The sequence below is a fragment of the Scyliorhinus canicula genome, chromosome 5 (genome assembly GCF_902713615.1).
Source record: "Scyliorhinus canicula chromosome 5, sScyCan1.1, whole genome shotgun sequence".
Lineage (NCBI taxonomy): Eukaryota > Metazoa > Chordata > Chondrichthyes > Carcharhiniformes > Scyliorhinidae > Scyliorhinus > Scyliorhinus canicula.
In genome coordinates this window covers 98,858,514-98,880,759 of record NC_052150.1, presented here as the reverse complement: position 1 = coordinate 98,880,759, position 22,246 = coordinate 98,858,514, and the positions used below count along the sequence as shown (strand labels likewise).

The window sequence follows — 22,246 nt, the reverse complement described above, 5'->3', positions numbered from 1 at the left end:
TACTGATAAACATCTAACTATGATTGACTGCTCTTGGACCACATCAAAGACAATTAAGTGCTTTTTGCAGAGAACAAGAGGAAGTGAGAGCAGGTAAATTAAGGAAAACTCACATAGATTTGTAATGGGCAAATTGTGTTTAACTAGCTTGCTGGTATTTTGTGACGAGGTAACAGAGTGTGCTGATGAGGGTAATGCTGTTGATGTGATATGCATGGACTTCTAAAAGGCAGTGCAATGAACAAAGGAAGCTACAGCTCATGGAATAAAAGCGACAGTAACAACATGGTGATAGGACATTGATGACTAACGTCATAGCGGGGAAAATAGGAAAAAGTTACAATTAAAGGTGTTATATATGAATGCATAAAGTACAAGGAATTTGATGATTTAATGATATAAATAGAGATACACAGCGGAATTCTCCGTTTCAGAAACTAAGTTTAGAGGCCGGAACTGAATCAGTGGATATCTATGACAACTAAATTGGCGCTGGACCCGGTACAATTCAGGATCCATTAATGGGCTAGCATCGGCGCCACATAGAACATGATCGATTCCAATGAAAAACCTGCCCGATTCACCAGGGTTGATGTTGTCACTTGAGAGGCTGACAAGCTGCAGCCGCACATCAGCACTCCACTCCCCACACACACTCATTCCAGCCAACAAGATGGATGACCGTAGAGCGGCATCTGGCTTGCAGACTCCGAGCTGCAGACCCTATTGGTTCCATGGTGGAGAGGCTGGCCACCCTCTTCCCCTTGGTGATAAGTAGACTTCAACCCGCCGCCGTACACTAGGCCTGCGCAGGTGGCAGAATCTGTGAGCGCCGTGGGCCCCACTGCAAGGACTGGACAGCATTGCCGTAAAAAACTGCATGACCTCCGCAGGGAGACCAGGGACAGTGGGCAGTACAGTGCCCCGGCACCAAACCGCACCTCCCCCACTCCCACCCCAACCCCTCACTCCCACCCACCACCCCAACCCACGGTCCAATCGTGCATCATGTCTTGTGTCTTGCAGGATGACCTGGTGACGAGATGGGCCGTTCTGGTGTCCCCCACTCCCGACCCTAACCCCAAGCAGATTCTAGTGACGAGGAGGGGCAGCATTGTGGCACAGTGGTTAGCACTGCTGCCTCATAACACCAGAGACCCGGGTTCAATTCCGGCTTCCGGTGACTGTCTGTGGGGTTTGCACTTTCTCCCTGTGTCTGCGTGAGTTTCCGCTCGGTACTCCAGTTTTGTCCCATTGTCTATAGATGAGCAAGTAAGGTGGATTGGCCCAGCTAAATTGCCCCTTTGTGTCCAAAAAGGTTAGTTGGCATTACTGGGCTAGGATCGGGGCATGGGCCTAGGTAGGGCACTCTTTCCAAGAGTCGGTGCAGACCCAATGGGCCAAATGGCCTTCTTCTGCATTGTAGAGTTCACTCCGGTCGCACATAGTCCGGCGGCCTTCCGAGGGAAGAGGAAGTGATGGAACCTGTGCTTGTGACTCTCCAGGGGAGGTGCTGGAACACCACAGTGCCTCTGACTACCCACCCTCTCTCCCTGTCCCTGGCGCATCAGATGGGCAGTGGGCAGAACTGGGTGTCACCATGTAACTCGGGACAGCTGAGTAACAGCCAGGCGTATCCAGGCCTGGTCACTCCAGAGGACGTCCACAAAGGGGACCCAGGTCGCAGGTTGGGATTCTCAGCAGGCCACCTCTACTTCTGATGTACTGCTTGGGGATCCAACTGGATGTAGCTTTAGGGCCCAGAAGACCAGAAAGATAGACATCAGTTATGCTGGCACTGGTGCAGCACACAGAATAGCGTTAGGGGTGAAGACACACACCGTAATAGAGATGTTCACATGTTCTTTGTAAAATAAGCACCTGTGCACACAAATTCCAACTTGCCTCAGTGCTCTGTCAGCAGGGTATGAGGGATGGGCTAGCTGCAGAGGGGGCACTGGCGGGGTGGTGGGGGGAGGGTAGGGCGGATGGTGGAATTGGCCATGGACTACGGCCCCCAGGTCAGACACCAGACATCGCCAGGGTACACCCCCCCCTCCCTCTCACCCACCCCAGTCCCCAACCCCCGTTCCCACTTGCGCCACCCAAGAGTTCAGTGAGACCAGTGACAATGAGATGCAGGGAGGTAAGATGGATTATATGCTAGTAATAGCAATGCACAGTTTAGAAAGTGTAGGATTATAGGACTGTACAACTGGAGAATGTCGTCAAGATATGAAAGGGAAAGTCGAAGAAGCATTTAAACAAAGAAAGCGTAATTAGATTTTCGGCATTGGAGACTTGGAACAAATATAGGCGAGTACATAAAGACAGGGGTAATGAATGAGCAAGACTTCGGTCCTGAGGCTACAATTATACTTCAGGATCAGTTAAGTGAGTCAGTTAGGTTCCTTCAGTTGTGGTTTCCATCCCTTAAAAGGAGAATGTCCCACCTCTAAGGAACCCAGGAGCGGTCACCATCGCAGAGGCAAACGTGAAGTGGGATTGGGATTTCCAAGACCATCATGAGGGTTGTTCTTAAGAGTGTAATCATATGGTTCCGGTGGCTGTGATGAAGTAGGAAGCCACACATTTGGGAGCTCCCATTTTAAACGGACTTTTCGGCTCTTTTTAGAGCCCAAAACGGAAATTTTTCGACGTCTCCCGGTGGGGGAAAGTGTGCTGAACGACTTTCCCCGCAGTCCATGACTCGAACTCGGAGTGGAAAGGGGGAAAAAGCAGCAGCAGCTCCCCAGAAAAAACGGGGGAAGGGATCCAAGATGGCCGCCGGCAGAGCTCCAGAGGAGTGGAAACAGTGGGCCCAGGAGCAACTAGCTGCTCTCCTGCGCTGCTGTTTTCTCTGCAGGAAACAAACAGAAGACTGTCGGAGATTCAGACCACCCAGGGTGCTGCCATCAAGGAGTTGCAGACGCAGGCCACTGAACGAGAGGAGGAGGCCGTGGTCCTCGTGAGTAAGGTGGAGGGGCACGAGGCACTCCACAAGAAGTGTCAGGAACGCTTCGAGGAGCTTGATCACCGCATGAGGTGGAAAAACCTGCGGATCTTGGGCCTTGCGGAGGGGCTGGAGGGGTCGGACCTGACAACCTACGTGGCTACGATGTTGAACTCGCTAGTGGGGGCCGGGTCTTTCCATCTGCCCTTGGAGCTGGAGGGAGCACACAGAGTACTGACCAGGAGGCCTAAGGACAATGAACCCCCGCGTGTGGTGCTGGTGAGGTTCCACCGGTTCAGTGATCGGGAGTGTGTGCTGCGCAGGGCCAAGAAGATGAAGAGCAGCAAGTGGGAGAATGGGGTAGTACGGATCTACCAGCATTGGAGTGCGGAGGTGGCTAAGCGGCGGTCCGGATTTAATCGGACAAAGGAGGTGCTTTACAGGCAAAAGATAAAGTTCGGAATATTGCAGCCCGCGCGCCTGTTGGTAACTTATTCGGACCGGCATTATTATTTTGATTCCCCGGAGGAGGCGTGGGCCTTCGTGCGGACGGAGAAACTGGACTTGAACTAGGGGTTTGGGGTTGCGGGGTGGGTTGTAATATCTTAGCGCAGGATTCTGCTGTTGCTATGTTCTTTTTTTTTGTACTTTTTCAATTTTGATATGGTTATTTATGGGGGTGTTGTTCTGCTATGTTTTTTTTCTGCTGTGGGGCATTGGTTGAGTTGTGTCTCTTGCTGGGAGGGTCGGGGGGGTTTGTTGTATTCTATGTCGGGTTGGGGGTATGGAGTGGGGCTGTTATTTGGGAGCTGCATCAGAAGGGTGTGGTGGGGCAGTGCGAAAGCGCGGGCTTTCCTCTGGTTTCCCGCGCTGCGGGGCTGGGGGGGCGGAGACGGTGATGGGGGAGGCGGGGCCTTAACTGGTTCTTCCCCGCGCTGGAGCGGTGCCTGGAGGAGGGATAGATTGGGGGATGATCCCACTTTGGGAGGGGTCGGGTTACTGGCGGGAGTTTCCGGGTCAGCAGAAGTTAACTGACTCACGGAAGTACAATGGAGGACGGTTCGCGGCTGGGAGGGTTCCTAGCCTGGGGGGAAGGGAGGGGGGAAAGGGGAATACCGGGTTGCTGCTGGTAGGGTCAGGAAGGAGCTGGTGGGGGCTGGGGGGACAGGGGAGAGGTGTTGTCGCTGTGGGGACTGGGTCGGGCAGGGGGTGCTGGCCTGGGGCGGGCAGTCGACGGGCTATGGCTAGTCAACGGGGGAGGGGGGCGGGACGCCCTCTGATCCGGTTGGTCACCTGGAATGCGAGAGGGTTGAATGGGCCGGTGAAGCGGTCGAGGGTATTGGCTCACCTGAAGGGGCTAAAGGCAGATGTGGCAATGCTTCAGGAGACCCACCTGAAGGTGGCGGACCAGGTCCGCCTGAGGAAGGGATGGGTGGGGCAGGTTTTCCACTCTGGGTTGGATGTGAAGAACTGGGGAGTGGCGATTCTGGTGGGGAAAAGTGTGTTGTTTGAGGCATCGGAGGTGGTGGCGGATAAGGGGGGTAGGTATGTTATGGTTAGGGGCAGGCTACAAGGAGAGAAGGTGGTACTTGCTAGTGTGTATGCCCCACATTGGGACGATGCGGGCTTTATGAGGCGTATGTTGGGACGGGTCCCGGATCTGGAGGCGGGAGGTCTGATCATGGGGGGGGGGACTTTAATACGGTGTTGGATCCTTCACTGGATCGGTCCAGCTCTAGGACGGGTAGGAGGCCGGCGGCGGCCAAGGTACTGAGAGGGCTTATGAATCAGATGGGTGGGGTGGATCCATGGAGGTTTGTGAGGCCGAGGGCACGCGAGTACTCTTTCTTCTCCCACGTACATAGGGTCTACTCTCGGATAGATTTCTTCGTGGTGAGTAGGGGACTGATTCCGAGAGTGGAGGAGGCCGAGTATTCGGCTATTGCAATCTCCGACCACGCTCCGCATTGGATAGAGTTGGAGATGGGGGAGGTGCGGGACCAGCGCCCGTTGTGGCGGTTGGATGTGGGGTTGTTGGCGGAGGAGGAGGTGTGTAGGAGGGTCCGGGCAAGTATTGAGGGGTACCTCGAGGTGAATGATATGGGGGAGATTCAGGTGGGGATGGTCTGGGAAACCCTGAAGGCAGTGATTCGTGGGGAGCTGATATCCATCCGGGCACACAGGGAGAGGAGCGAGAGGAGTGAGAGGGATAGACTGGTGGGAAAGATGCTGGAGGTGGACAGGAGGTATGCAGAGGCACCAGAGGAGGGACTGTTGGGGGAGAGGCGCAGCCTGCAGGCTGAATTTGATTTGCTGACCACTAGAAAGGCGGAGGCACAGTGGAGGAAGGCACAAGGGGCAGTGTACGAACATGGTGAAAAGGCAAGTAGGATGCTGCCTCATCAGCTCCGCAAGCAGGATGCGGCTAAGGAAATTGCTGGAGTGAGAGACAAGAATGGGAATGTGGTGCGGAAGGGGGTAGAGGTGAATGAGGTCTTCAAGGACTTTTACGGGGAACTGTACCGGTCGGAGCCAACAGGGGAGAGGAGGGGAATGGAGAGGTTCCTTGACGGGCTTTCTTTCCCGAAGGTGCAGGAGGAGAAGGTGGAGGGGTTGGGTGCGCCGATTGAGCTGGAGGAGCTAGTTAAGGGGATCGGGCAGATGCAGTCAAGGAAGGCACCGGGGCCAGATGGGTTCCCGGTGGAATTTTATAAAAAGTTTGTGGACCTAGTGGGCCCCTTGCTGGTGCGGACACTCAACGAAGCGTGGGAAGGGGGGACTTTGCCCCCGACGATGTCGCGGGCGCTGATCTCGTTAATTTTAAAGAGGGACAAGGACCCCCAGCAGTGTGGTTCATACACGCCCATATCTCTCCTCAACGTGGATGCTGAGGTCCTGGCAAAAATCCTGGCCACCAGGATAGAGGACTGTGTGCCAGGGGTTGTGCACGAGGACCAGACAGGTTTCGTGAAGGGAAGGCAGCTGAACACGAATGTGCGGAGATTGTTGAATGTCATCATAATGCCGGCGATTGAGGGGGAGGCAGAGATAGTGGTGGCACTGGATGCGGAGAAGGCCTTCTATAGAGTGGAGTGGGGGTACCTATGGGAGGTGTTGGGGAGGTTTGGATTTGGTGAAGGGTTCATTAGATGGGTAAGGCTGCTATATGAGTCCTCAATGGCGTGCGTGACCATGAATAGGAGGAGGTCGGAGTACTTCCGGCTTTACCGAGGGACCAGGCAGGGTTGCCCCCTGTCCCCCTTGTTGTTTGCACTGGCAATCGAGCCGCTGGCGATGGCGTTGAGGGATTCAGAGAGGTGGAGAGGCTTGGTGCGAGGTGGAGAGGAACATAGGGTGTCGTTGTATGCCGATGACCTGTTACTGTATGTGGCGGACCCGGTGGGAGGGATGCCGGGAGTGATGGAGTTGCTAGTTGAGTTTGGGACCTTTTCAGGTTATAAATTAAATTTAGGCAAGAGCGAGGTGTTTGTGGTGCACCCTGGAGACCAGGAGGAAGGAATTGGTAGGCTCCCGCTTAGGCGGGCAGGGGAGCTTTAGGTACCTGGGGGTGCAGGTGGCCAGGGACTGGGAGACTCTTCACAAGCATAACTTCACCAGACTTGTAGATCAGGTGGAGGAGGAGTTCAAGAGGTGGGACATGCTGCCATTATCGTTGGCGGGGAGGGTACAGTCCGTCAAAATGACGGTGCTTCCGAGGTTTTTGTTCCTCTTTCAGTGCCTGCCCATCTTTATCCCCAGGGCCTTCTTTAGGAGAGTGACTAGCAGTATTTTGAGCTTTGTGTGGGCACATGGGACTCCGAGAGTGAAGAGAGTGATCCTGGAGCGAGGGAGGGATAGAGGCGGGCTGGCGCTGCCCAACCTTCTGGGGTACTATTGGGCAGCCAATGTGTCAATGGTGCGTGAATGGGTGATGGAGGGGGGAGGGGCGGCGTGGAAAAGAATGGAGATGGCATCATGTAGAGGTACGAGCCTGGGTGCCATGGTAACGGCACCGTTGCCGCTCTCCCCTAAGAGGTTTACCACGAGCCCGGTGGTGGCGGCGACCCTAAGAATCTGGGGACAGTGGAGACGGCATCGGGGGGAAACAGGGGGCTCGATGGAGGCTCCACTGGGTGGTAACCATCGGTTCATCCCGGGGAACAGGGATGGGGGATTTAGGGGGTGGCAAAGGGCGGGCATCAGCAAATTGAGGGACCTGTTTATTGGCGGGAGGTTTGCGGGCCTGGGGGAACTGGAAGATAAATTTGGCCTTCCCCAAGGGAACATGTTCAGATACTTGCAGGTAAAGGCATTTGCTAGGCGACAGGTAGAGGGATTCCCTCTGCTGCCATCGCGGGGGACAATGGACAGAGTGCTTTCGGGGGTGTGGGTCGGAGAGGGGAAGGTGTCTGACATCTATAAGGTAATGCAGGAGGTGGAGGAGTCGTCAGTGGAGGAGCTGAAGGCTAAATGGGAGGAGGAACTTGGGGAGCAGATAGAGGACGGGACTTGGGCGGATGCCTTGGAGAGAGTCAACTCTTCCTCCTCATGTGCGGGGCTTAGTCTCATCCAATTTAAGGTGCTGCACCGGGCCCACATATCCGGGACTAGGATGAGTAGGTTCTTTGGGGGTGAGGACAGGTGCACCAGATGTTCGGGGAGTCCAGTGTTGCACGTTTTACTTGAGTGTATTACGCGTTTATTGGAGTGTATTAACACGCCTCCGTTTAAAGGCCGTGTGCTTAACACTGCTACAGCTCTGTGTGTGTATTTTCAGCTCGGAGTCGCCAGGTGCCGTATTTAAATACCTCACAAGTATTTCAAGGTCAGGTTCAAAGTTATAAAACTATACACCGATTAGTAAGTTCAAACGATCAATATTTATTATACAAATATAATAAATACGCATGCACACGCTAAAGACTAATACCTATTTCTACTATTAAACGACTAAATACTTATCTAAGTAGGAACCAGCAAGGTCAGGGGACAAGGCCTTTGTTCCTTTCTGGGCTGCACCTTCTGTTCGCTAATAGTCGAATAATGTATAAGTAATGCCGGGTTCACGTAGCGAGCGTCGTTTTGGCACTTACTGAACGATGGCTGGTGCTCAACGGCTGGTGATGGGAGACAGGATCAACGGCTGGAGTCGGAGTCGAAACAGCAAGATCTGGGCCGGAGTCAAAACAGCAGTCCAAGCCGGAGCACAAAAACAGCGAGGCCGGAGCAAAACAGACAGAACCATGTGCGGAGTCTACCTTTATAGGTCCCCCAATGTCCGTGCCTTTTCGGGGCGGGCCTTTACCTGCCATGTATTGATTGGGCCATTTCCCAATTGATATCTTACAAATCCCCCAATCTGAGGGTCTCTTCTCGATGGGTGGGGCGGTCTCTAGGGTCTTTTGTGATGGATACTTCTGGTGCCGTTTCGTCTGGGCGTCCACTCAAAGTATCCATTCAAACCCAAATGTTGCTATTGTGTGTGCCCAGATCTGGATCGCCTCATTACTATGCAAAGCGTTTTGCTATTTACACCTTTGGTTGAGATCTTTCACCTGGCCATAAACTAGTTTCGATACGTGCAGAATGCTAATTAGCCTTTGCAGACTGCTTGTCCTGGCTAAGACTGTTTTCTCCCTACAGCCTTAGCAGTTCTCCATTTTGTTAGCCCAGTGTCCATCTTAGGTGGCTACATTAGCGAACCACGCCCATATGTTCTGGGCATGCCCAGCACTGGAAGAATTCTGGAAGGGGGTGGCGGGGACGGTGTCGAGGGTGGTTGGATCCAGGGTCAAACCAGGGTGGGGACTCGCGATTTTTGGAGTTGCGGTAGAGCCGGGAGTGCAGGAGGCGAAAGAGGCCGGTGTCCTGGCCTTTGCGTCCCTAGTAGCCCGACGAAGGATTCTGCTACAGTGGAAGGATGCAAGGCCCCCAAGTGTGGAGACCTGGATCAGTGACATGGCGGGATTTATAAAATTGGAAAGGGTCAAATTTGCCCTGAGAGGATCAATACAAGGGTTCTATAAACGATGGCAGCCTTTTCTGGACTTCCTGGCTCAAAGATAGGTAACTTGGTCAATAGCAGCAGCAACCCGGGGGGGGGGGGGGGGGGGGGGGGGGGGGGGTTCCGTATTGTAGTGTCTATTCTGTAACTTTATATTGTGTTAATTTGCGTTGTTGTTAAAATGCTGTGTTGTTCATGGAGGTGGGGCGAATGTTTATGATTGTTAATATTATTGTTATTTTTGGTATTTTACTATGGTGCGTTATTGTTGTATAAATTCAAAATTTTTCAGTAAACATTATTTTTAAAAAAAAGTGTAATGATATGTTTATAGGCATAACACAAAAGGGTTAATTATTACATCTCAGCATAATGTAAACACGAGAGGGCGCCACCAGTTCCCAGTATAAATATCAAAGCTCAGGGAATCTTGGGTAGTGTTAGCAGAGAAGAGAGATAAATGACAACTCAAGGACTAGTTAGGTTAGAAAGAATTAGCATGTGTACTTCATTAGTTAATACTTAATCATAGGTTATAGTTTAACACTCAGTATTACTTTATTAACAGTTACAGCTCTGTAGCATGTGCAAACTCAATTTAATTTAATCATTTTTCAATAAATCAGTTTTGCTTCAAATTAAAGATTGGTGGTTTCTTGCTCATCACACCATCAGACCATTTTGGATCATGAGGCAAAGAGTAACAACATATTACCACAAAGTGTAATCTAACAAAGAGCAAGGTCAGTTTTCCAGAGGGTGGGAGTGGATGATCCTTGGTGTTGAGGAAGGGGATCCTTCTGTGAGCCACAGAATGCCTGATCATGAGCTTGTCCCATGGTCACTGGGTAGCCTACCCATGTACAATGTAGAAACCTATAAGTGGCCATTAATTTGACACTTAAGGGTGGGCAGACTGCCTGCCACTTACCCTTCCTGTGATAAATGCCAACAGGAAGGCAACGGGCAAAACACCCCAACATCTCATCAGATTTTGTCCTCTTCCCTACCTTCCCCTGGGGTAAGCAGCTAAACTCCCCAATGTAGATTTGAATACTGGCAGCAAAATTTTGAATGTGCTAAAGTTTATGGAGGCTGGTGGAAGTGATGTTGGCCAGAAGAGCATTGGAATCGGTGACTTTAATGTGACGGTGACATGTTTTGAGGCAGAAGCAGGTGGTTGCAGAGAGGTTATGAAGAGGAAATGGGGCCTCAAACTAAATTTAGGATTGAATAGGATGCTAAAGTTGTGAACAATGAGTCACCCGAGACAGTGGCTGAAGAAGGGGATGAAACAGGTGGCAGTACTGAATTTGTCCAGTAGGCTGAAAATGATGATTTCAGTCTTTCCAATATTTAGCTGAAGGAATTGTGGATGTTGAATAAACGATTCAACATCAGAGTAAGTGTCAAGAGGGATAGTGCAGAGGTAGAGGAGGGCATTATTATTGCAGAAGCTGCTCTTATATCAGTTTATACCCATTGTCATCAAAATTAATGTCAGGATATTATACTCATAGTCTTTCTGCTCTGCATTGTTTAATGTGGTTCCATCTATTGATTAAGATTGTTGTCACTTATAGTTTCGCTTTGCTGATCGATTGGACATCCTAATGATGACAATAGGATTGTTCTGTGCTGTGTTACAAGGAATTTCTTTGCCTCTTATGATCATTGTCTTTGGGCAGATGACTGACAGTTTTGTCAAAAGTGGAACCTTGCCTAACATCTCTACTGCAGGTACTAAAAATCATTTATGCATCATTCAATAATACATAATTAAATTATTACTCTGTTATTATTAAATTAAGTTTAATCACATTTGTTAACATAATCCAAGTTGGTTGTTAAAGCCAAAATCAAGGCATAGATATTTTCTTTATCAAGGGAATTTACTGACTTTGGTCAGTCTCATACCCCTCCTCAAACAGCCAGTGTTCCAGATTTCCCCTAAATGTATGAAAAGTATTGAATCAAACAATACTTCCACCTGATCCATGATGTTATCCTCCTATTTCCACACATATCCTATTTCTTATTGATCGCTTCTACAATTTTAATATATTCATCATCCAATAACACTGCATCCTGTAGTTGAATTTTTAACCTATGACAAGTTGGATGGGGAAACTGTTGATGTAGTTTTAAATCAATCTGCCTTTTTTCTTTTAAACTCCTACCTCCTGATGTCAACAACACTTCTTTCACACAGTGATTTGAAATGTTAGCTCCTGTTAAGAGGTGTGATAAGCCTCACAACGACCATGGTGATTGATGAGTGATCAGTTTCCTCGTGGGGCTTATGGAGTACACATTCCCATGGTAACGGGTGGAGGCCCGCCAAGTGGACACTCGTTACAGAGCCCTTAAAAAGCTGGCTCAGACCCGAACCGAGTGTTCTGTTAGTTCTTGGCTGGGACACTTGTGCTGTGCTCCACCGGTGCAACTTTACTTTTGTGTTTAGAATAAATCTGTTTAAACTTTCATTTTGTGTCTCCTGGATTACGAGAAGAGGAACAATAATGTCCTGATCATGTAAACTGTAAATATACAGATTTTGCAAAAACAATTACTTTATCATGTTCCATACTAATTTCATTTGAGCAGTTTTAATTGACGGCTTATTCAACAATCTTATTTCACTAGATATTATATCTGTGCTGATAATATGGTTTATGCCAGCCATTTTACACAGAATCATTACTATCTTTCGTGACTTTAATGTGTTGTTATCCATAAACCTGAAATAGGTAGAACTTTCCTATTCTTTAACCTTACTTTAGTTTTCACTGTATAGAAAATCCAGGTAACACTTTCACCTATCCACTCTACATACGATGGATTTGCACCCACTGTCTCACAAAGCACAATTGAATGAGTCCGCAGCTAAAACATCCAATACTGGACTTAAGCTTTTGGTGACTGGTACAATTTCTTCTGATTGAGTAGCGTCATTATCTTCCCCTTCCAAATCTTGCTTCTTACGTGTCATTTCAAAAATTTGGTTATTCCGTTTCAGACAATCCATCGCATTCTAATATTACAAGTCACATCTGTAACACCCATTTGCCACACCGTGGTTATTCTTGGCGTTCATTCTTGGGGTTCATTCTGCTGCCATAGCTACCCAAGTTCTGCCATCTCTTAGAGTTACCAAACAGTTCTCTTTCCTCATTTATTTTGTTTGTGGCTCTTCTTTCATATTGATGCAGGAACCCCATATCAAAACAGTATAAATATGTTGCCAGTGTTGAATCTTCTATCTTGTGTTACCACTGACTGTTCCATTGGTACCATTAAAGTGGCTGGAAGTTTCCCAAAAATTATTTTTAAAGTTTCACTCATCTGTTCCAAAATGTATCTCATTCTGAGAATCTAACTCCAGTAACATATCACAGAAACATAGAAAATAGGAGCAGGGGGAGATCATTCGATTCTTCAAGCCTGCTCCGCCCATCATTGTGTATGTTGATATTCCTTTCCTGCTCGCTAAATGCTTTAATATTGATGTCCCTTTGCCCTTTATCGATCTGACCTGGTGCCTTCTTGTAGCCACGTGCACCCTTACTTTTCGGGATTCTCCCATGAAACCATCCGATAATCCCACATGACCTTTCAACTACTAGCATACAGGATGCAGATGCATCCACTGACCATGAATGATTATGCCACCTGCATCAGAGTACCATACATCAAAAACCCAGAATGCAATTCCCAGGTATGTGACCATGCCCTGCAAACCATGCCATGCATAACCGGCATTGTCCAGAGAGATCTTCTCAGCCCAAGATCGAGACCAAGACATTCATATGCAGAGCACTCTAACATGGCGCACACAGCCCAGGACAGTCTTCAGTTTTCCCGGACAGCATGGCCTTGGCCCAAGGCAGTCTGTTCAAAATGTCCCCACAGCAAGGCCTCAACTCCAGGACATTTTGTTCAATTGGCCCCCGCCGACAGTGTGTCCTCAGCCCCAAGAAAATCTCTGATTCCTCCTTGGGTCAGTCTTATGACTCTTGCCCCAGGACAGCCTTTCCCTTCTCCACTTTGTTCCTTGGCCCTTCCAGCCCTCTGACTTCCCTCTCCCCTGCTGTGTTTCAAAAGCCTATAGTCCTGTTAGCCGCAATGACCGGATTTCACACCATATCGTCCCGTCCTGCATCACTAATTACGCAGCCCCAGGAAACACACCATCATACTTTTGGACGGCCTCTGACTTGTCTATCACGCTATGACCTTGCTGCTTCCTCACGCAGGGTGCCATATTTAAAGTGCAGCTGTGTGCACAGCCTTCGCTGCTTTCAGACCTGGACTGTCACACAGGAAACATTGCCACAAAAGGCAAGGAGACTATTTTCCTGATGCCTCTCTGTAATGCCATTTGAGTGCCATGGATGGCCTTCATGAGGTCTTCCACCCCTATTCCAGTCGGACGAGTCACATCAGCCTGACCACTCAGGCTTGGGGGGCGGTGGCAGTGAAGGTCAGTGCCAATACTGCACAGAAGCAGTCAGTCATCCAATGCAGAAGCAAGATGAATGATCTCATCCATGATATGAGGGTACGTTGACCATCTCATCACTCTAAACTCATATTCACAAATCCATCAGACATTCACGGGCATCTCAGTCACTGCCAGCTCCAGGTAAATCACCCTGCACCTTTTCTCACATGTCCATCTAACCTCATCTCCTCTGGATTGCCCCTCACCATCTTGAGGCCATTTATATAGAGCAACATGTGTCCCCATACACACGCTGGGTTATGTCTTCCCCTTACCCAGTGTTTCCCCAGCCCTGCAGCTTCTTTCCTTGCTTAAGACTATTCCTGCCCCTTCCCCAAGCAAGCCTGGGCCCTGCATCCATTGAAAAGTCACCTTCTCCTTACAGCGGGTCTGGTAAGGAGAGACCTGCCCATGAGCCCCCTAAAAGAGATAGGATGCTGCCTGCAAACCTGGCACTGATGACCGCCGTCCAAAGCAAGGTAGGCAAATGTAGCTGGAAGTCCTGAGTGGTAGGCAGCTCACTCAGTGCATGTGGCTTATGTCTAGTTGTATAATATGTCAGCGTGTAATCACGGGGATGTGCCCGGATGATGTAGCATGGTGGCGGGGGGGGGGGGGGGGGGGGGGGGGGGGGAGATACCGATCAGCAGCCACGATAATGAGATGTGAATGCGTTAAAATGATGACATTGACAGGCGCATGGGACTGTTGCAAATCGGTTTCACAAAGTTGTGAAACTGAATTTTGACCATCTCGCAATATTGTGCCTCCCGCTGTGATATTTACCGCTGACTAGAGTGGAAACATCTATCTGAAGACTTTTCTCATCTATATGGGTTGGTGCTGCTTGGAACAGTGCATTTATTCTTTAATATTTGCAACTAAGTTTAAACATCCTTGTTAATACACATACATTCATTGGTCTTAACAGTATTGAACAACAGCTCAACAAATGCCTGTTTTGAAATACCTGGTCTGGATTTGGAAGCTGACATGACACGGTAAATATATGATTGAACCTTGAAATAAATTTACCTCAGTCACTGTTACTACAGTTCGCATGACCTAGTTCGTACAATTTTTTTTACCTAAAGCTTTTTATTACTACAGATTTGCACACTACTTTGTGGGCCTTGGCTTTGCCGTCCTGATTTTTGGCAGTTTACATGTCTGCATGTTTTTACTTGCTGGCACACGGCAGACTGGAAGAATAAGACAAAAGTTTTTTCACGCAATTCTTCACCAAGAGATGGCTTGGTTTGACTCTAATCAAATAGGTGAACTCAACACAAAGCTGACAGAGTAAGTAATTGAGCTTTAATATCTAGCTGCTGTTTATGGTCATTCAATATTGAAAGGGATTGCACACATGTCTAGGTCAAATGGCTTTAACGTACAGAACTGTCTGTATTTTGACTCTGCCTAATTCATATATTCAACTGGTTTGGTAATATATTTAAGCATTAGTAGCTGTCCTTTTGCTGTACCACAGTTATTTGATGGCCAATTCCATTTGAAATGAAAATTGCTTATTGTCACAAGTAGGCTTCAAATGAAGTTACTGTGAAATGCCCCTAGTATCCACATTCCGGCGCCTGTTCGGGGAGGCTGGTATGGGAATGTTTACTTCACTTTTAGTTATTTTGTCAATTATTTAGTTAGCTCTCTCTGGGAGTTGCATAAGTTGTTTATCTCCAGAAGTATGCAGGATAACTTTTATCTTTCACCGCTTTCTCTGAAACGACGATCACGGGAGAGGTTTTACGGTCAAGTTGTGCACAAAAGGTAGCTCGCCGAGGCACAGCTCCCGGTATTTACACAGCTCACAATGCCTCGCGAGATCTAATGCAATCTCGCAGGACGTTGAGTTGTAAATCCCACCCATTGTGGGCAGGATCACTTTTTAGCAAATCTGCACATTAAAGCGAGACAGCTAGTCTCTCTTTAATGTGCTGATTCCCGAGGTAGCCGAGGTGGGATCTATCTTCTCTGCCTTTGATACTTCTGGTGAGCGCCATTCAGTACTGGTCTCCACAAACAAGAACCAGATGGAACGGCATTCATGGGGATCTCCCAGGGGATCCGAGGCCCCCAGATGCCTTTGGGCAGGGTGGTACCTGGCAATACTGGTGCCAACCTTGTGCCCTGGCACTGCCAGCTGGGTGTCAGCTTGCCACTGCCAGGGTGGGTGCCCTGTGTGGGTGTTTAGGGACTCTCCCATAGTGTGTTGGGGCTGGAGGGGGGGGGGGGTTTGCTTTGGGGGTTCCAGAGATCGTGACGCCATTTAAAAATGATCTCTCACTGTACTGAGGAGTCCCGGCGAATGAAGCTCCTCAGTGGACAAAACGGGGCTATGTGTAGGCCAAGAGGGCCGGGAAACACAAGGCTAAACGCACTAGCTATGGGACTTTGTTCCCATTTAGTTATATCCCATCCGACATCTAGAAGTATAAAATATTGGCCTATGGTCACCAAGATGGAAGTTGAACAGTCGAACCTGTTGAATTTTGTTGGTAAGGAATGAGTTAACCATATTTGATAGCTCTATTTTTGGAAGGACAAGGCAAATTTCATTGACAGTTAAAAATATCTCCAACTCAAAAAGACATAACCTATCACTTATTATCCCGCCGGATTGTTGATAGCTGTCAGTCTGCAAACCATTTGTTATATTAGAGATTCTTGATGGTATGTAAATATTGATTAATCGTTTTATGCAACAATTGGAAATCACTGGATTCATAGTATTGTTTTGTGACATTGTCAATTTTAAGTAATAAAATTGATGACAAAACGCATAATAATGGTTCTTTTATATTAACAGTGGTATAAACACTATCAAAGATGGTCTCGGGGACAAGATCAGCATATTCATGCAGTTATTTAGCACTTGCGTAGCAGGATTTATAACTGGATTTGTCACTGGATGGAAGCTTACATTGGTCATACTTGCGGTTTCACCCCTTATCATGGTCTCTGTAGTAGTATGGACAAAGGTATGAGCAGAACCTTTTCAAAAAGTAGTATACTCGTAAAGAAAGAAAGTGACCCAATCTGTTGTTAACAATGTAATATTATTAGAAAAAAAGAAAACCAAATCAGCAATGTAGTATGTATGCTGATAAGTATAGATATGGAAAGTAGATAAGCATTAATAACTATGACAAAGTGTAATGTTATTTGTGACAAAGGACATTGTAAATAAAGTTTTGCAAATTAAGTAATGTTAAATAATAAATGGTAAAAAAACTGGTTTAAAGTTGTAATTATGCAATAGTCACCACAGTACATATTATTTTAAAAAAAGGAATAGGTAACCTGCATTTGTGAAGTGAAAAGACAGGGATGAAATTCTCCGATTATTCTCGCGCCTCCGGTAGTGAAATTCCCCGTGAGGCGGAGAATCCCACATCAGTGAGAAAATTAGATTAGTGACGGGAGCCGACCTGCCTCCTATGCTCAGCCCCTCGTTGGCGACCACTTAGTGGACCAGGACCATATTCTCCGGGCACGCATGATTCTCATGGTCCTCTGGGCCATGAATCATGTGAACGAGAATCACTACTGGCCCTGAAAGCATGGCTTTGATGTAGCGGACCTTGCATTGGGCCAAGAGGATAACTCTTTAAGGACGTTTTCCCCAATGTCCATCCGAGGGCCAAACCCCCACACAGTGCAAGACCGTCCCAACCCACCCCCACTGAACCCCCACAGAGACTCTACCAGAAATCCCCTAAATAAAGGGACACCCTAAATAAAGGAACCCCCCAAAAGAACGCCCAAAGAGAGACCTTTGTCGGGAAGCCCCCAGTAAAGAGACCCCTGAGAGGAAGCCCCCAGAAGAGAGACCCCAGTCTGGAATCTAGCGAGCTGTCCAGATAGAGGCACTGAACAAAACCACTGCTTTAATACTCACTTGGGCAATACACCTGCTGGCTCAGACACAGGAAGCAGCAGCTGTCAATTCCTGGAAAGAGAAAATCAGTCAACTGGGTTTAAGCCCCTCAGATATTTGATCTGCAAGTCATTCATTCATTCCTCTCTGATATGGATTTTACTAGGCTGTCATTGACAGCTACCACACTCTCCAGTGTCAGCATTAGGGGCTGGTTTAGCACAGGGCTAAATTGCTGGCTTTGAAAGCAGACCAAGGCAGGCCAGCAGCATGGTTCAATTCCCGTACCAGCCTCCCTGAACAGGTGCCGGAATGTGGGCTTTTCACAGTAACTTCATTTGAAGCCTACTTGTGACAATAAGCGATTTTCATTTCATTTAATTTCATTTTTCCATTCATCTCCCTTCACGGTTGAGTAACTCTCAAGATCTAATGTCATGTTTATAAACAGACCACTAAATCGAGGCTCTTTCGGTTTGGATGAATGGAATTAAGCTGAATTGTTCCTCATTTGTAAGTCATTTGTGAACTTAGGACAAAATAGACAATAATTAGTCTTGAACTAAATGATTCATGCTGGATCTTATTTACCATCTTATCTCATACTAAAACAGCTTTTGACGTTAATGACCTGTAAGGAATTGACAGCTTATGCCAAAGCAGGGGCAGTGGCTGAAGAAGTTCTAACAGCGATAAGGACTGTCTTTGCATTTAATGGACAACAGAAAGCACTTGAAAAGTAAGTTTTGTTCTGAGTCTCTGCTCAAGGTTAAACACACCACAAAAGCAGATTGTTCTTTGCATTCATTGGGTTCTGTCATTTGTTGATCATGATTGCATTCTACTGCTAATGAATCCATATAATCTCCTCTTGTCAGGAAATTGAATGCTAAAGGAAGTAGCTTTGTACCAGGGAAACACTAAAAACAAAAAGAAAATCAAGCAAGAAAGAATTGAAGTACACTTCTATTGTAATTATGTGTTGTGAATAGTTGAGAAACGATTACAGATACAGCGACCAGGACAAATGTATGCATCAATTTCAACAGAAGATGGAACATGGACCTACACACATACAAACATGAAAATACGAGATGGAACAGAAGTAGGCCACTCGGCCCTTTAAACCTGCTCTGCAACTCAATAAGATCAAGGCTGATCTAACTGCTACTAACTGCTCGCAGTATCCCGGGGGTCTAACCACGGTTTTGTATAGCTGCAGCATAACCCCTGTGTCTTTATACTCCAGTCCTCTAGCTATAAAGGCTAGCATTCCATTAATCTTTTTCATTGTTTTCTGCACTTGTTCCTGGCATTTTAAGGATCTGTTCATCTGAATTCCCAAGACTCTTTGGATATCCACTGTACTTAACCTTTTCTGATTTAGAAAGTACTCTGCTCTTTCCTTATTTGGTCCAAAATAGATAACCTCACACTTTCTTACATTGAATTCCTTGTGCCCAATTTTGCTCATTCACCTAGTCTGTCAGTACCTCCTTGAAATGTTATGTTATCATCTAGACTGTCTACAATGCCACCTAACTTTGTACAATCAGCAAATTTGGACATATGACTTTCAATGTCATCATCCAACTCATTAATGCAAATAATTGAGGCCCCAACACAGATCCCTGTGGTACACCACCATTCGCATCCTGCTAATTAGAGTAATTACCCATTATCTCCACTCTCTATTGCATGCCACTCAACCAATTTCCTAACCATGTCAATAATTTGCCCCCAACTCCGTGGGCTCCCACCTTAATTAACAGTCTCTTATGTTGAACTTTATCAAATGCCTTCTGGAAGTCCATATAAATAACATCCATACACATTCTTCTGTCCACTAGCCTAGTCACCTCTTCAAAAAATTCAATGAGATTTGTCAGGCATGACATTCTCTTCACGAATCCATGCTGGCTCTCCCTGATCGACTAAAATTTTTCAAGGTGTCCAAATACTCCATCTCTTATTAAAGACTCCAACAATTTCCCCATCACAGATGTTAGGCTAATTGGTGTGTAATTCCCTGGTTACCCCCTTTCACCCTTCTGAAAAGGTGGAGTGACATGTGAAATTTTCCATTCCAGAGGGATGACTCCTGAATCTATGGAATGCTGAAAGATTATAGTTAGGACATCTACAATGTGCTTCCCTACTCCCTTTAACACCCTCGTATGGAAACCATCCTGTCCCTGGAACTTATCACTCTTTAGTTCCATTAATTTCCTAGTTACTGATGCTGTCCCTAATGTTCATTGTAAAGCAGAACAAAACCAGCAGCGCAGGTTCAATTCTCGTACCTCGGCCTCCCCAAACAGGTGCCGGAATGTGGCGACTAGGGGCTTTTCACAGTAACTTCATTAGTTACTGATGCTGTCCCTAATGTTCATTCATTAGCTGTTAATATTCCTCCCTCCTTTCTCTATCTGCATGTGCCTTGAACAAGATAATCTCTCCCCGGGCCACTGCTTTTAGTACCTCCGAAAATGTGGCCACTGATATCTCCCCATTTTGGTTCAGTCCTACATAATCTTTAATCACAGCCCACACTTAATCACAAAGCCTCTATCAGCCAACAACCCTGAATTGAGCCTCAACCTCTGCTTCCATCCCGATCTAAGCTGAATCTCCAGCCTCCATGGGACGCATGGTCTGAGATTACTATCCCCGCGTACTCTGCCCCCTCCACCCCAACCAAAACCTGCCAGCTCACCATAAAAGAGTCAATTCTTGAACACACCCTATAAACACCAAAGATCCATCATACCCATCTTTCCATAAACCCGCTCAGCTCCTTTGCTATTCATATCTGACCCATTGACCTAGGGCTCAATCTATCTACCCGCTGGACACAATTAAAATAACCTCCCATAATCAACTGGTGCGTGGCCAAGTCCGGGATCACTGCCAGCAACCCCCTCATAAAACCTACATCATCATAATTTGGTGCATATACATTTACCACCGGCGTCACCTCCAATACCACCTCCACTTTTAAACTCCTCAGGTGCGCAAAGACGCAAGATCTTTTCGCCAGTCCATTGAGCCCTCGCACGTTCCATGTTATCGGCCTTACTGGGTGCTTACGCCTCTATTCCCCTCTACCATCCTCCATCCTACCCTTTTGGCTCTACCCCCATGAATTTCACACTGTGCCTGCCCATCCAAAATGGCCCCTTTCTCCACCCTGACCCATGTTTCTTCTCCAACCTTGCCACGTTGCATCCCCTTCTCTCCCCATCCCTGCCCCCACTACCACGACTACCTCTCTCAGCCCTCTCCCCCATCTCACTCCGTTCACCAACATTACCTGCCAGCGTGGCAACTTCTGCCCAAAAGCTCCTCCTCCTGATCCCCCCCACTCTCACCTCTTTGTTCTGTGAAGAAGGCTCCCCGCTGACCTCACATTCCTCCACCCAAACAAAGACTCACCTTGAACCACAGGTCACCTTCCCCAAACATAAACAAAAAGAAAAAACACAGCCACAGGCAACGGGAGGGGATGGAGAGGGGGGGGGGGGGGGGGGGGGGTTGGAGGAGAAGAACAGCTATCCCCTTACAAACTTTTCACCCCAGCTACTATTTGTCAACCTAAAAGAAAAAAAACACTGCAAGATCCTCTCTTTCTCCACAAACTTGTGGAATCACATGATCACCGCCTGCGGCAGCTCCCCTGTTTTTAACTTCTGCCTTGGAGACCAGTCCGCTCTGTCCACCTGAGGGGGGGGGGGGGGGGGGGGGGCTTGTCCAGCACGCCTTACGCCACCAGCCCAACCTGCATTCTCGAAACGGACCTTGTGGCACTCACACCTTCCATTCCTTCAGACAGGCCAATTATTCGCAGATTCTGCCTTCTCGGCCTGTTTTCCTGCTCCTCACCTTTGCTCTCAACGTCTTGTAAAGGTCTCCTAAGAGCCCCACCCCCTCCTCCTCTAGTACCACCACTCTATCACTATGTTCAGACATCACCCCCTCAATCTCTTGGATATGCGACCCGTAAGCTTCCTGACATTTTTCCACTCTCTCCATTGAGACCTTCGGGGGGCCACAGCCCCTTTGATGGCCTTTGATCGATCCTCCTGCATCTCCTTTCTCTGCTGGCACAAATCTTCCTTGATGAACGCCATCAACTGTTCCATCTGCGGCTTTGTTAATTTGCATTAGCCATTCCCCTTCCACCATCCTTCCACTGTCTTTGCACCACAAATCCCTTCCAACTCCTTTGCTAGGTCTTTCTCCTTCCTCTGCCAGATTTGGTAAGCAGCAGACATGCAACTCCCGGGGGGAACCTCTCCTCCGACCTTCAGTTGCACTTTTCCGTTGAACTTGCACCTGATTTCAAGTACAAAGAGCTCTTTTCTATGCCTTCAAGCAAGAGTTGCCCTGTGTGCGACCACTCACACCATGGCTGCCGCCAGAAGTGACCATCCTGTAGCCATGTCTCCGTAATAGCTTCGACATCATAAACCTTCAATATGAATTTGCACCTGCAGCTCATCCAGATTATTCCTTACACTCTGTGCATTAGTATATAGAACTCTTAATTTGGCTACTCCCAAATCGTGTCAGCAATAGGCTCTGCGGCCCCTGTCCTGTTCCTCCAGTGGGAACTACTGTTGGTCTCCTAATTGGTGGGCCTTGTGTTCTCCCGTAGGCAGGGTGGCACCTGGTCCTGCAGTGGGGAGGGTTACAGTGTGCCGCCAATCGCCTCCATGCTCAGAGCATTGTATCTGAGCAGATGGGGGTGAGTGAGGCATCTGCTGGGAGCTTAACTACAGTGTGATGTGGGTCCTGGGTGTGGCACACAGGTTGTGACAACCTGACCGGGAGCAGGATCGATGGGAGCAGGAGCACGGTGGACAGTCAGGACTTGGAGACAACTAGTGG

At 47.9% G+C, this 22,246-nt stretch overlaps 1 protein-coding gene across 3 annotated transcripts in view; it reads left to right on the top strand.

The window, feature by feature from the left end:
- Positions 1 to 22,246, top strand: part of abcb5 (ATP-binding cassette, sub-family B (MDR/TAP), member 5) — a 167,842-nt gene that overhangs the window by 20,592 nt on the left and 125,004 nt on the right. For all 3 annotated transcript variants that reach the window (XM_038797448.1, XM_038797446.1, XM_038797447.1), the window contains exons 5-9: positions 10,541 to 10,697; positions 14,393 to 14,462; positions 14,572 to 14,763; positions 16,286 to 16,457; positions 17,971 to 18,095. In XM_038797448.1, the coding sequence (XP_038653376.1) occupies positions 10,541 to 10,697; positions 14,393 to 14,462; positions 14,572 to 14,763; positions 16,286 to 16,457; positions 17,971 to 18,095 (716 nt within the window). The remainder of the gene's footprint in view (positions 1 to 10,540; positions 10,698 to 14,392; positions 14,463 to 14,571; positions 14,764 to 16,285; positions 16,458 to 17,970; positions 18,096 to 22,246) is intronic.